The sequence below is a fragment of the Triplophysa dalaica genome, chromosome 10, assembly GCF_015846415.1.
Source record: "Triplophysa dalaica isolate WHDGS20190420 chromosome 10, ASM1584641v1, whole genome shotgun sequence".
Lineage (NCBI taxonomy): Eukaryota > Metazoa > Chordata > Actinopteri > Cypriniformes > Nemacheilidae > Triplophysa > Triplophysa dalaica.
The window spans coordinates 567,012-582,114 of NC_079551.1; the positions used below are offsets into that span (position 1 = coordinate 567,012).

Consider the following 15,103-nt stretch of genomic DNA (forward strand, 5'->3'; position numbering starts at 1 on the left):
TTTATACAGAACAATTAAAAAAAACAAGTTTTACTGTACATACAATATTAACAATATAAAACACTGAATAAAAGACATATATTTAAACTCAAAGACAAAGAGCAATTAAAAAAATCACCAGACCGGCTATTCACAAATTTGCCTTTGATTTCACTTTGATTTCACAATTTTCAGAATTTTAATCATGACAAAAAGGATTTAGCAAAAATTGGTTGAACACAAAATTAGATTTAGATGGTAGTCAATGGTGGCACAGATCTGTTGGTTACAAACATTCTTCCAAATATCTTCTGTGTTCAACCAAACAAAGATATTTATACACATTTGGAATCAAAGGACGGCGAGTAATTTATGACCGAATTTTCATTTTTGAGTGAACTGTCCCTTTAAGTCCTGAACTCCATTATTGAGATTGTACTACAGTATTCTATCAAGTGTGTGTATAGAAGTGAAAACAGAATTTAACATCATTATCTTTACTTTTTTAACTAACTCACATCAGTACAAGAGTGTGTAGGCATTGTGTAACAGTGTCTATATGATGCACACTTCTTTAGCTCTTTTGTGCGTACACACACAACGTAAGGGATGAGGCTATAGGGTTAGAAAACAGGATGAATTTATATCGTTTTCACAACATAACATGTACATTCACAAACTTGATTCCCTCATTTTGACTATTTAACAATATTACACAAGACTTATACTTTACACTAATCAGTAACAGTAAAATACATTCACCCCCTCTCACCACACGAGGGCGCTCTCATCTCAACATGTGAATACAAACAAAAATAAATAAATAAAAGGCGGTTTAGCTATATTAGAAAATATATAACAAATTATTGAAACAATTTGCCTATTTAAAGACCAGAGGGGTGCTGATGGGGATCAAATACTATTGCTTGAGAAGATGTTTGTTTTTGTGGGTCCTGTACAGTGGGGGTAAAAGGTGGTCACTTCTAGGGTGACCATACGTCCTCTTTTTTACCGGACATGTCCTCTTTTTGCGACAAAAACTGCGTCCGGACGGGATTTCTACATTTCCTAAAATATCCGGGATTCGGGTTTAACGTTCTAAAGTCGTCATTCATTGCATGCGTTTTATAATTTTTGCAAAGCAACGCCTTCTTGCTCGCCACCATTGGTCGGTAATGTGCGTAAGCACGCTCGCACGTACGTAAAAAAAGTGCATCTCATTCCCTCAGCACCACGGCAACAACCAATAGTGAGAGGACCAGCTTGCTTTTCAGTGGGTGGCACATGTCACCTGAATAGCGTTAACGATGCCCATTTTTTTTAATGGCAAGTGATTTTGAATTTAACCTATGGCCTTGAAAAGACAGTGTTTTTTTAAAAAAAGTTGTTATTTAAATGCTAAACTTTTTATTTGTTTGTTATTATTCTATTGCAGAAGCCCAAAAGTTGAATGGGAAGGATATTACTTTATGTATTAAAGTTCAGTAACAGTTTCATGGTTGTAAACGCATTTGTCAAGTATTTACACACATCCCAATCTTTCCACCCGCTGTGGGTGTCCATCTACCTCCTGCCCCCACTGACTGTCCTCTTTTTTGAAAGCTGAAATATGGTCACCCTAGTCACTTCACATCATGTAAAGTTTAGTCACATGGTCAAGAAAATGATAAAAAGAAAATGTAAGATATAATCTGACCCTTCTTTCTCTTTTCTTGTGCCTGGAGTCTCCTCTCTGGGAGCTCTGGCTCTAATTCTCTCCTGAGCTCTACTCTTAGTTTCTAAGAACACAGTTTTAAACACTCGTCTGCAGACTAGTCTTTATTTAACCCTTGTATGTTGTTCAGGTCTGTGGGACACATCTTCAATGTTAGTAAATAAATAGCGGTGTGATTTATCATTATTCATTGTTTTAACCTCAGACTTTACATGAACTAAAATAATATATATATATATATATACACACATTAACATTTAAATATAATTTAATAATCACATAATTCATAATTATATATTTCCTAAATATATACATGTGTGTGTGTGCATTAATGTTCATGACACATACACACACACAGGACACACACTGTCAGGCTCGTCCCAAAGCTCATTTAATAAAATGTTTATGTTTTATTTGAGTGTTTGTGAATAATGTTGACCAGTGTTGTGTTTCATTCAAACACTTTAAAGCTTCTTTATCTTCACATGAGCTGCTGGAATTGATCTTTCTCATTTCAACAGTCAGATGATTTTCACTTTTTGATGAGTTCACTGGAACTGCAGAACATAAAGTGAACATGTTATATTATGATGTCTTCTAGCAGTGGTTTAAATTATGAAAGATGTTTTTCTTTGTTATATAATGTAAGATTAAGGTGAAACTGACCCATTCTTTTCTTCATGTAGATGATGATGCTGATGATGAAGATCACACACAACACAGCTGTACAGCTGACAGCTGTTATTACAATGAGCCGCTGGTCAGGAGACTCTACAAGGATGAAGAGAATAAACAACTAAATTTTTTATACCTGCAATGTCTTGTACAGACTGTATTACACCACATATAACATCTTAAATAATCACACATGACTCACCTGAACACTCCTCACAGAGTTGAGTGTTGTCTAGATCTTGAGTGGGTTTTGTGATGTGATCCAGGGGAAGAAAATGACCTGGAAAATGAAATAAAAGTGATTTTATGTTTATACAGTATAGTTTGCTGACTCTACGAGACTATTGTGTTTCTATCAATTGTACTTTTTAAAAGTACATAGAAGAAAGTTGATTCAATCGGAGATACTCACCATTGACAGTAAGATTGAACTTTTTGTATGAGAGTTTCATGTTACTGTAGATCCTCAGTGCATAAAGTCCAGAGTGTTGAGATGTGATGTGTGTGATGATGAGATCTCCAGTCTGATCATTCATCTTCAGTTTGTCTTTGAATCTCTCATCATCTGAATACATGATGCTGTTTGCTTCCCCGTTGATTCTTACCACAAGTGTGTTTTCAGGTCCATAAGTCCACACGATCAGATCATCTCTCTGTTTGACAACATCAGTGTGTAGAGTAACATTCTCTCCCTCCATCACTGACACTGACTTCACTTCATCACCAAACACACCTGAACAACACAAACACTTTCTATATTACTACACCATATGAAATAATAATGCACAAGAGAGATGTCCTGTAGATCATTGGTCAGGACAGACGATAGTAACGTCAAGGTCATGGGTTTGATCCCAGGGATTGCACATAGTCCGATACAAATGTGTAGTTTGTATATGTGTTTCTGAGTTTGTGCAATGCCTGGGATCAAACTCATGACCTTGGTGTGGCTAGCAATGTAAGTCACTTGGATAAAAACGTCTGCCAAATGCATAAATGTTTGTGGATTTACAAACACTACTTTAACCATCACAGGACAATTGTGGCTAGAAGAAGAAACAGGAAAGAAAATTGGACATAATTGCATGCATGTGAAAACCATGCTTTCAAAGAAAATAGATTTAAAATCTAACAATACTGTGAGCAATACTTATCTGCTATCATCAAATACTTGAACTCCGGCCACAGCATGTACATTTACACTACATGTACACATTTGGCATTATACTGTACATTTGTTTCTGATTGTCTGCAATCCCTGGGGTCAAACCCATGATGTTGTTGTTGCTAACGCCTAATCATGTAGTAAATAATTGTGCCCTTGAGATGGCGCTGTGTGTTCACATTTGAATCTTGAAACTGAACACTGTTTGGATTAAATGACTCTCAGTCCATCACAGACTGAACACAACATCAGTATCAGATTTATGTTCTGGTGTCATCAGTATGTTGTTTACTGTATTTGTGAGCCCTGCTATCACATGAACATTTTAAACTGTTGACGTCACTATTTCATTTATTCAGATATGTTAACAATTTTATTTCAATACTGTTGTTCAGTCTTTTGAAATCATTCTTGTTCACCAGCTAAATTAAATGAACATCTGTTATAAGTGTGCGTGTGAAGACACTCATCATAGTTTAAACAAAAAAACAATCCACATCTCAACATACAGAAACAGCCAACAGAGACTGAACCTGATAAACCTGTTTACTTAAGAGATTATTGTGTCTGTTTAACACACTCGCTTATAAAAACAGTAGTTATAGATAGGGGCGTCTTGGTCTTTTAGATAAAAGTGAGTAGTAAACCAAAGATATAACATAAACCCATCCCGATGAGAGAAAACATGTTTATATATTCACAAAACACACAAACATTTAAAGAAAATGAGATGATTAAAATGTGAAAAACACAAGATCTTAAATCTACAAGAAGGCTTTAAATACGATTAAAAACAATTGAAGTGTCATATGAACAGCTGTGATCCAACAACTGAAATAGACGTAATAAAGTAATAAAATATACACTTACCATTCACAATCAAAGTCAGATATGAGAGAAAAAACAAACATAATTCCATAGTGAAGACTTGAGGACTGACATGCATTCAACAGATACTTTTATCCAAAGCGATTTACATTACTTCCAAACTATTCATCCTATCATTATGTGTATTCTCTCATGATCTTTTACTCTGGTAAAACACTGCTCTACCGCTGCGCCACAGGAACATATTAAACACACACAATTATCTTCAGCACAATCTCATTACACTCGTGAACAGGCTGCTGAGGTCGTTGAGTTTTAGAAGAGGCTAGAAAACAGAAACTAAATACTGCTTGTGTAACCTAGAATACACTGTAGAGGCCAACCTCTCATGAGATCCCTCACCCTCCCAACAAAGATTCCATGATCATAGTATACTATAAATATGCTATGTTTTTAATGTGGTAGACGAGCAACACAGTCTTGGTTATTCATGACATTGTCAAAAACTGTAATCTATTCATTTGTGTTCACTGACACAAATGTCCCTCTTTTTTCATGTCAGTCTGCACAACTTTCAATCTAATGTATTTTAATACGTCTTATCTTTCAGATGTATGTTCAGTGAGGAAAATAAGTATTTGAACACCCTGCTATTTTGCATGTTCTCCCACTTAGAAATCATGGAGGGGTCTGAAATTGTCATCGTAGGTGCATGTCCACTGTGAGAGACATAATCTAAAAAAAAATCCAGAAATCACAATGTATGATTTTTTAACTATTTATTTGTGTGATACAGCTGCAAATAAGTATTTGAACACCTGTCTATCAGTTAGAATTCTGACCCTCAAAGACCTGTTAGTCTGCCTTTAAAATGTCCACCTCCACTCCATTTATTATCCTATATTAGATGCATCTGTTTGAGGTCGTTAGCTGCATAAAGACACCTGTCCACCCCATACAATCAGTAAGAATCCAACTACTAACATGGCCAAGACCAAAGAGCTGTCCAAAGACACTAGAGACAAAATTGTGCACCTCTACAAGGCTGGAAAGGGCTACGGGGAAATTGCCAAGCAGCTTGGTGAAAAAAGGTCCACTGTTGGAGCAATCATTAGAAAATGGAAGAAGCTAAACATGACTGTCAATCTCCCTCGGACTGGGGCTCCATGCAAGATCTCACCTCATGGGGTCTCAATGATCCTAAGAAAAGTGAGAAATCAGCCCAAAACTAAACGGGAGAAGCTGGTCGATGACCTGAAAAGAGCTGGGACCACCGTTTCCAAGGTTACTGTTGGTAATACACTAAGACGTCATGGTTTGAAATCATGGAAGGTTCCCCTGCTTAAACCAGCACATGTCTAGGCACGTCTTAAGTTTGCCAATGACCATTTGGATGATCCAGAGGAGTCATGGGAGAAATCATGTGGTCAGATAAGACCAAAATAGAACTTTTTGGTCATAATTCCACTAAACGTGTTTGGAGGAAGAAGAATGATGAGTACCATCCCAGGAACACCATCCCTACTGTGAAGCATGGGGGTGGTAGCATCATGTTTTGGGGTGTTTTTCTGCACATGGGACAGGGCGACTGCACTGTATTAAGGAGAGGATGACCCGGGGCCATGTATTGCGAGATTTTGGGGAACAACCTCCTTCCCTCAGTTAGAGCATTGAAGATGGGTCGAGGCTGGGTCTTCCAACATGACAATGACCCGAAGCACACAGCCAGGATAACCAAGGAGTGGCTCTGTAAGAAGCATATCAAGGTTCTGTCTCCAGACCTAAACCCAATAGAGAATCTTTGGAGGGAGCTCAAACTCCGTGTTTCTCAGCAACAGGCTAGAAACCTGACTGATCTAGAGAAGATCTGTGTGGAGGAGTGGGCCAAAATCCCTCCTGCAGTGTGTGCAAACCTGGTGAAAAACTACAGGAAACGTTTGACCTCTGTAATTGCAAACAAAGGCTACTGTACCAAATATTAACATTGATTTTCTCAGGTGTTCAAATGCTTATTCTCAGCTGTATCATACAAATTAATAGTTAAATAATCATACATTGTGATTTCTGGATTTTTTTTGGATTATTTCTCTCGCAGTGGACATGCACCTACGATGACAATTTCAGACCCCTCCATGATTTCTAAGTGGGAGAACATGCAAAATAGCAGGGTGTTCAAATACTTATTTTCCTCACTGTATACACATCAACTCCTATTGACTCCCATAGTAGGAAAAAATACAATGTTAGTCAAAAGCGCCCCAGAACTATTTGCTCTCTTACATTCTTAAAAATATATTCTGTGTTCAACAGGTATACACATTCTTCCAAATATCTTTCTCAGAGTTCATTTTTTAAGAGGATTTTTTTGTTTGTCCACTTATGTCTCCAGTTACAGAAAACCTTCCAGCCTTCTGGAAATGTAAGTGTGTTCGTGTCATGGGGCAGTTGAAGGAAATGTTTTGTTTGAACATTCAAATTTAAAGTTTGAATGTGGCCATGCAAATGTAGACAAGTGGACTTCTACAGACCTCAGAGAGGACAGAGGTCTAAACTATAAAGAGTTATAAAAACACAAAGAGTAATAAAACTCTGTCTGAGGTCACTTGGTCTTTTAAATTATTCATGTTGTTGTGCTTGTCCTAAACAAACACACACACACACACACACACACACCACACACACACAAAGAGACAGCAAACAGATACTGAAATCCAATTTAAAAAAAGAAAGAGGATGAAATACAAACACATGAATCAAAGAATAGTTTTAAGTCACCACAACTGAAGAAGTGTTCAGGTTTCATTTCTGTTCAAAGGTCCTGGAAATTTCTTTCTCTTTCACATTCACATCACTCAATACGTTCTTTATCTCTACCTGTCAGGGCGGGTACACACATCACCTGAAGCACTGACGCACATTCTCTCACTACAAACATGTTCATGCAACGCTGCACACAGTGTTTGACATAAAGGTACATTAAAGCCATTCAGATCACAGCTGTCATGAAGAACATAAGTCATCCTTATTAAAATCTTAAAGGTGGGGTGTCAGATTTTTGAATTATGCTTGTTAAGACAAAGTTGGGCCTTGAAGCCAATTAGCAGTAAGGAGCACAGTTCACGATAGGGGATGAGGTGTGTCTGTTTTGGTATTTTGAACATCAATAACCCCTGAGAGAATTCAGAAATCCTGCCTTTAAATGGCAACATGGACCCTTTATGATTACATTGTTCAATAATGATGATGACAAATTAACTATGAACTGTTAAAGACTGTGTGTGGACACACAACACACACTGTGTCACCATAACAAGACTGTTCAGAGCACTGTGTGTAGATGACTATTCTTTTATGATCAGATATAGAACACGGAGGCAGAGATGAGCAGTCACTGACCCTTCAGATGTGCTTAAATCATGGAAACTTCAAGAAAGTCAATCGTGTTCCAAGATAGTTTTCTTTTTTTTGAAAGAAGCAGAAAACCTGCTTTTGTTTCTTTTTCTCACAGTGTTGTTTGTTGCGAGCTACTGCAGTTTTATTTTTCTCACATGACTATGTTACATATCACATACCAGCCCAACCAATGACATGAGTACCTCAAGTATTTTGACATAGATTGATAATCTCAGGTTTCATGATAATCTTTGCTAAGAATGACATGTTGAAACTTGCCCGTCCTATCTATAACAACATAGTATAACCAGTAAAACAACTAACAGACGGGTGATGATGACTGTCAAGAAAAGATCCTCTGACTGGGAAGTCCAAAATGACAGTTGTTCACACAATGGAGGAGTGATGTGTTGTCAGCTGTTCCTCTATCACATGGTGTCAGTGGTTGTTGACCTGTTGACTGTGCTAAACTGCTCAAACTTTAAGACTTTTCATCCTGAACACTTGTTTACTTCAGAATCAACAGAGCCGGATGTGGAAGACCAATCAGGGTTCACATCTTCTCTCCTCTGACTGAGACCTGCCTAAAAAACAAAGAAAAACATTTTCAATCTATTTCCCGTACCAGTACCTGACTGACCTTCACAATGTACAGAGATTATACCCAAAACTGGTTCAATGACCATAGTGTTACTGCGCTTGACTGACCAGCAAACCCGTCTGACCTGAACCCCACAGAGAATCTATGATGAGACACCAGACTCAACAATACAGATGACCTGAAGGTCACTATCAAAGAAACCTGGTCTTCTATCACACCTGAGCACTGATGACGTCACGCCACATTGATGAAGTAATTCATACAAAAGAAGCCAAAAGAAACATTGAGTGAAAAGAAATGAAAATAATGTTCAGAAGCATGACACTTCTGTTTAAATATACTTTTTTATTGATCTTATGTCATATTCTAATTGTCTGAGACACTGAATTTGTGATTTTCATTATCATTATCTCATTTACAGTCATGGCCAAAATTGTTGGCACCCCTGCAATTTTTCCAGAAAATCAAGTATTTCTCACAGAAAAGTATTGCATTAACACATGTTTTGCTATACACATGTTTATTCCCTTTGTGTGTATTGGAACAACACAAAAAAAGGAGGGAAAAAAGCAAATTTGACATAATGTCACACAAAACTCCAAAAATGGGCTGGACAAAATGATTGGCACCCTTTCAAAATTGGGGATAAATAAGATTGTTTCAAGCATGCGATGCTCCTTTAAACTCACCTGGGGCTAGTAACAGGTGTGGGCAATATAAAAAAATCACACCTGAAAGCAGATAAAAGGAGAAAAGTTGACTTAGTCTTTGCATTGTGTCTCTGTGTGTGCCACACTAAGCATGGACAACAGAAAGAGGAGAAGAGAACCATCTGAGGACTTGAGAACCAAAATTGTGGAAAAATATCAACAATCTCATGGTTACAAGTCCATCTCCAGAGATCTAGAAGTTCCTTTGCCCACAGTGCGCAACATTATCAAGAAGTTTGCAACCCATGGCACTGTAGCTAATCTCCCTGGACGTGGACGAAAGAGAAAAATTGATGAAAGGTTGCAACGCAGGATAGTCCGGATGGTGGATAAGCAGCCCCAAACAAGTTCCAAAGAAATTCAATCTGTCCTGCAGGCTCAAGGTGCATCAGTGTCCGTCGACATTTAAATGAAATGAAACGCTATGGCAGGAGACCCAGAATGACTCCACTGCTGACACAGAGACATAAAAGAGCAAGACTACAGTTTGCCAAGTAAACTGTATTCTTTTGAGTAAGCCAAAATCCTTTTTATGGACAGATGAGACCAAGATAGAGCTTTTTGGTAAAGCCAATCATTCTACTGTTTACCCAAAACGGAATGAGGCCTACAAGGAAAAGAACACAGTACCTGCAATCAAATTTGGTGGAGGTTCAAAGATGTTTTTTTTTGTTGTTGTTACCTCTGGCACTGGGTGCCTTGACTGTGTGCAAGGCATCATGAAATCTGTGGATTTTGGGTCGCAATGTAGGGCCAAGTGTCAGAAAGCTGGGTTTGCGTCCAAGATCGTGGGTCTTCCAGCAGGACAATGACCCCAAACATACTTCAAAAAGCACTCAGAAATGGATGGCAAAAGGGGCTGGAGAGTTCTGAAGTGGCCAGCAATGAGTCCAGATCTAAATCCCATTGAACACCTGTGGAGAGATCTTAAAATTGCTGTTGGGAAAAGGCGCCCTTCCAATATGAGAGACCTGGAGCAGTTTGTAAAGGAAGAATGGTCCAAAATTCCAGGAGAGAGTTTTAAGAAGTTAATTGATGGTTATAGGAAGCGATTGATTTCAGTTATTTGTTCCAAAGGGTGTGCAACCAAATATTAAGTTAAGGGTGCCAATAATTTTGTCCAGCCCATTTTTGGAGTTTTGTGTGACATTATGTCAAATGTTTTTTTTCCCTCCTTTTTTGTTTTGTTCCAATACACACAAAGGGATTAAACATGTGTATATGCAATACTTTTCGGTGAGAAATTTCAGGGGTGCCAACAATTTTGGTCATGACTGTATGTCTACATTCTTTCTTCTGATCTGTTGAGAAAACATCTCCAGGATTTCAGAAAAGTCTGATGTGTTGATCTAATTTGTTGGATAGATATCGAAATAAATCGTAGAATTCAACAATGCAACAAATGTCCCAGACTACCCACATTAACCCTACACAGTATGAGGAACCTTTAAAACATAAACAATGACATTTACAGAACAGAGAAACAGAAACAAGAACACTCCATTTATAAAGAAATCACATGCAGAGAACAATGAACATGAAAGTAAAAGAGACTCCAGTAGAAATCAATGTCTAATGAAGTTATTCAAGCTATAATATCAGTATAGTCAGTCTCATATAATGATGGTCATAATTATATTAAGAGTTTTCAAACGATTCTGTAGCTGACAAACTCAGTATATCATGAAGATGACGGTCAGGTTGCTTCTCAGTTTATTTCTTCAAATTCCTCAGAATGAAAGTGTGAGCCAGCAAAAAAGGAAGATTTGTGTACACACAAAAGTTTACTGTTTAATAAAAGTGTTTGCCAAAATTCCCTTAATAAATCCCTGACAGAGGAAGAGCAGAGGTGCCTCACACGTCCTGAAAAGTGAAGCCGCGAGCTACCCTGGTGACTGGTAAACAGGTCATAAACCCGCCCTCTCCATGTTAACAAATGAGACAGGAGCTATGAAATACAATTACGCTTCAATAGTGTTTTACAAAGATGTTTTCTGTTATTTTAGTCGGTTTTTATCACGTCTCCTTTTTGAATAAGTTTGGTTTTAGGTTTGGTAACATTATTTCTTCATCATCAGGGAATATGGGCAGGACCTTGACTCATCACTACACTTCATGCTCACGACTGCGCAGACTCTGAAGACCACTGAAGATTCCTTCTGCACAGGCCCAGCTCCAGACTCATGATTTTGCATGACATGTCAGAGTCAATCGTCAGACGTTCTACACTCAGTTCATCACTTATGGGAGTACATAACACTTATATGTACATCCTCTTTACAGTCTAGGGTGTGTACACCATCTCCTCCACCATCTAACCGTAAATGGAGATAACCATGACAAGTTTAACTACGCACAATGTTATTTGGATGTCATATGCATATTTTCATCCACGTGGCGCCTCGCTGTCATGAAAACAATAAAAAAAAAAAACATGCCACAGGAAAAGATGTTATTTGAATATTTATCTTCATTAATAAGAGTGGAATATTTAATCAAACCTGTTCAAAATCATTCTGTTAACTTCATAAATTTACTCACACCAGTAAAAGAGTGTGTATGTGAGGTCTAGAGTGTCCTTACGGTGTGCACTTATTTAGACTTATTTTTTTTAATCCTGATTTGTGCATGAAAAATAGTGCGCGCAAATTTATAAAAAAAATGCCAATGTACCCAAAAAGAAGGAAATAAACAGACAAAAAATTTAAATAAATATGTGATATAATACATAACATAAAATAACTAAAACAAAGAGATTGATCTTTATTATAAAAAGATACTAACCCTAATGCAATCTAAATACGTGGCACACTCTTGTGGATGTGCAGTAGAGACTGACGCTGAAGAGATAAAAGTTGATAAGTTTAAGTTGATATTTTTGTTTTATTGCAAACAAAACGTTCTCATCACTTTATGAAGTAAGATTGATGTCTTTACTGTCTATGTGAGGAGTCAGAAAGGTCTGGGAACTCATCTTCATTTGTGTTCTGGAGATGAAATAACTTGAGTGATAATATAATGACATTTTCTTTCTGTGATGGAGTATCTTTAAATACTGAAATATTATAAAAAGCTAAAAAAGAACCCAAAGGTTCCTGAAAAACTCCTCAGTGTGCGGACACATTACTTTGTGTGTGGCTGATTCATCGTGTGAACGAAACCAAAACGGGGATATAAGAGACCAGCTTAAATCAGTCAACATGTGATTCTTTTATTTTGAGCTTTTGAGACCTTTGAGCACAAAGAAGAGGACTCTGATTGGCCGAGGTTCAGATATTCTTGTATGTGTGTGTACCAGAGGCGTGTTAACCCAAAATTCTCTGTCATTCACAGATTTTTCTATTAAATAGTTATTAGAGTTAATCTCTTAACACTGTGAAGTGACTTTCACTTGTGATACTGGACTGTTGTGCTTTTATTTTCATCACTGAACTTTGAACACTTTTTTTTTCCAAATTCCTTTCCTGAACATCACAGCGCTTCAGTCGACCTCAGACATAACTTTACATACACAAGATATGAGCAAAATAAACAGTGATTTGGAAAGGGCTTGAATATCGTAACTGATATCACAATAAAGAGGAAAAACCTTTAAAGAGAAATACCTCTCAGGAGAACGACGTGTACACAGTAAACCAGATTATTTTTATTGAAACATTATTTAAGTTTTATGCATCAAGTTCAATCACCCACGGTTTGGTATGACGTCACCAGGTCCAATGACAAATGCGGATATGATTCACAACACTACACTCTAGTGGACACTCAAAGCACTGCACACCACAGGAGTTAAACACACGATATCCACTTCACACCGTGATGAAAGTTAAACTCTAAAAACAAACACAATCATTACTACACTCATACAAATAATGTTTAAAATACGGCACTTCCCATTCTCCTTAAACGAACAAGACCCGGATGTCCTTTCACATCCGCACGAGACTTCCCAGGTTGCGGACCTCGCGGTAAAGAGCCGGTCGCGGGTACGTTAGGTCCACAGAACGCGCATCAACATCCAGCACATCGCGGGTGAACCCGGTCAACGTCACGCCACTCGTAACAGCATCCAGACAGTCGCTGGTACTCAGTGTCAGTGTCTCTTAGGTCCTTCTACGCCTGGGCTTTTCTCTAAAGCCGGTATAGTGTGATCTCTGACATCAGGTCTCTTAAATGTCCTCCTCACCCTGAGGTGAAATATATAAACCTCACTTGATTCTCAAGAGGAGACCCGCCCACAGCTGCCTCATAGGGGTGCACTGGACTAAACCAACCACCACACCCCCCAGCACAAACCCAGACCCACAAATTCATTACAATATGATATCAATAACTGTAATAGATCTATATAAATTTGCACCATGTGTCGGCTTTCTCAGATCTTATCACATATGAACATAAACATTAAGTAAATATTTAAATAAATATAAACAACAACGGCTTTATTGGGCATTCGGTTGTATTAAAATACATCAGCTTCCGAGACGCAAGTACAGCGTGATGACGTCACGAATATACTAATTAGCACCTAACGGCACCTTGCACCATAGTGACGCGTAATAACAGATTATGATAGAATTATTACGAGCCTGTCAGTCAAAATGACGGACAATAAAAAAGTGAAGATCAACCTCTGGTGTGTACGTTTGTAAATGTGTGTGCTGCAGTCAGACAGAGAGAGGTGAGCAGACTAATGACGTCAGTTAAACAGAGGTGATGTAACAGTTTAATAAAAATAAACTACCTGTTTCTAGAAAGTGATTTCACCTCAGAATCTTATTACACCATCTCAGATTGGCACTCAAACAATATCAGGATATTCTGATGTGGAGTTTTGTCATAAAAGTCCCCTCAATATCCTATATAGGAAGTTTTTCTCTATCTTCAGATGGGGATTAAAAATAAACTACCTGTTTCTAGAAAGTGATTTCACCTCAGAATCATAGTACACCATCTCAGATTGGCACTCAAACAATATCAGGATATTCTGATGTGGAGTTTTGTCATAAAAGTCCCCTCAATATCCTATATAGGAAGTTTTTCTCTATCTTCAGATGGGGATTAAAAATAAACTACCTGTTTCTAGAAAGTGATTTCACCTCAGAATCATAGAACACCATCTCAAATTGACACTCAAACAATATCAGGATATTCTGATGTGGAGTTTTTTAATAAAAGTCCCCTCAATATCCTATATAGACTGATATTTTCTCTATGTTCGGATAGGGATTAAAAATAAACTACCTGTTTCTAGAAAGTGATTTCACCTCAGAATCATAGAACACCATCTCAGATTGACACAAAAACAATATCAGGATATTCTGATGTGGAGTTTTGTCATAAAAGTCCCCTCAATATCCTATATAGGAAGTTTTTCTCTATCTTCACATGGGGATTAAAAATAAACTACCTGTTTCTAGAAAATTATTTCACCTCCGAATCATAGTGCACCATCTCAGATTGCCACTCAACCAATATCAGGATATTCTGATGTGGAGTTTTTTAATAAAAATCCCCTCAATATCCTATATAGACTGATATTTTCTCTATGTTCAGATGGGGATTAAAAATAAACTACCTGTTTCTAGAAAGTGATTTCACCTCAGAATCATAGAACACCATCTCAGATTGACACTCAAACAATATCAGGACATTCTGATGTGGAGTTTTGTCATAAAAGTCCCCTCAATATCCTATATAGGAAGTTTTTCTCTATGTTCAGATAGGGATTAAAAATAAACTACCTGTTTCTAGAAAGTGATTTCACCTCAGAATCATAGAACACCATCTCAGATTGGCACTCAAACAATATCAGGATATTCTGATGTGGAGTTTTGTCATAAAAGTCCCCTCAATATCCTATATAGGAAGTTTTTCTCTATGTTCAGATAGGGATTAAAAATAAACTACCTGTTTCTAGAAAGTGATTTCACCTCAGAATCTTAGTACACCATCTCAGATTGACACTCAAAAAATATCAGGATATTCTGATGTGGAGTTTTGTCATAAAAGTCCCCTCAATATCCTATATAGGAAGT

General features: G+C 37.5%; 2 protein-coding genes across 4 annotated transcripts in view; one reads left to right on the forward strand and one right to left on the reverse strand.

Moving 5' to 3' along the window:
• Positions 1-15,103, forward strand: part of LOC130429518 (natural killer cell receptor 2B4-like) — a 98,985-nt gene that overhangs the window by 10,058 nt on the left and 73,824 nt on the right. The window lies entirely within an intron of this gene.
• LOC130429513 (natural killer cell receptor 2B4-like) overlaps positions 2,058-15,103 on the reverse strand; it is a 78,425-nt gene continuing 65,379 nt past the window's right edge. The window contains exons 1-5 of one of the 2 annotated variants that reach the window (XM_056758121.1): positions 4,404-4,703; positions 2,781-3,101; positions 2,571-2,648; positions 2,360-2,464; positions 2,058-2,250 (exon numbers count right to left, since the gene is read on the reverse strand). In XM_056758121.1, the coding sequence (XP_056614099.1) occupies positions 2,081-2,250; positions 2,360-2,464; positions 2,571-2,648; positions 2,781-3,101; positions 4,404-4,479 (750 nt within the window). In that variant the 5' untranslated portion in view covers positions 4,480-4,703 and the 3' untranslated portion in view covers positions 2,058-2,080. Of the gene's footprint in view, positions 2,251-2,359; positions 2,465-2,570; positions 2,649-2,780; positions 3,102-4,403; positions 4,704-15,103 lie in introns of those variants that run through there. The other variant, XM_056758117.1, reaches the window with a different exon arrangement.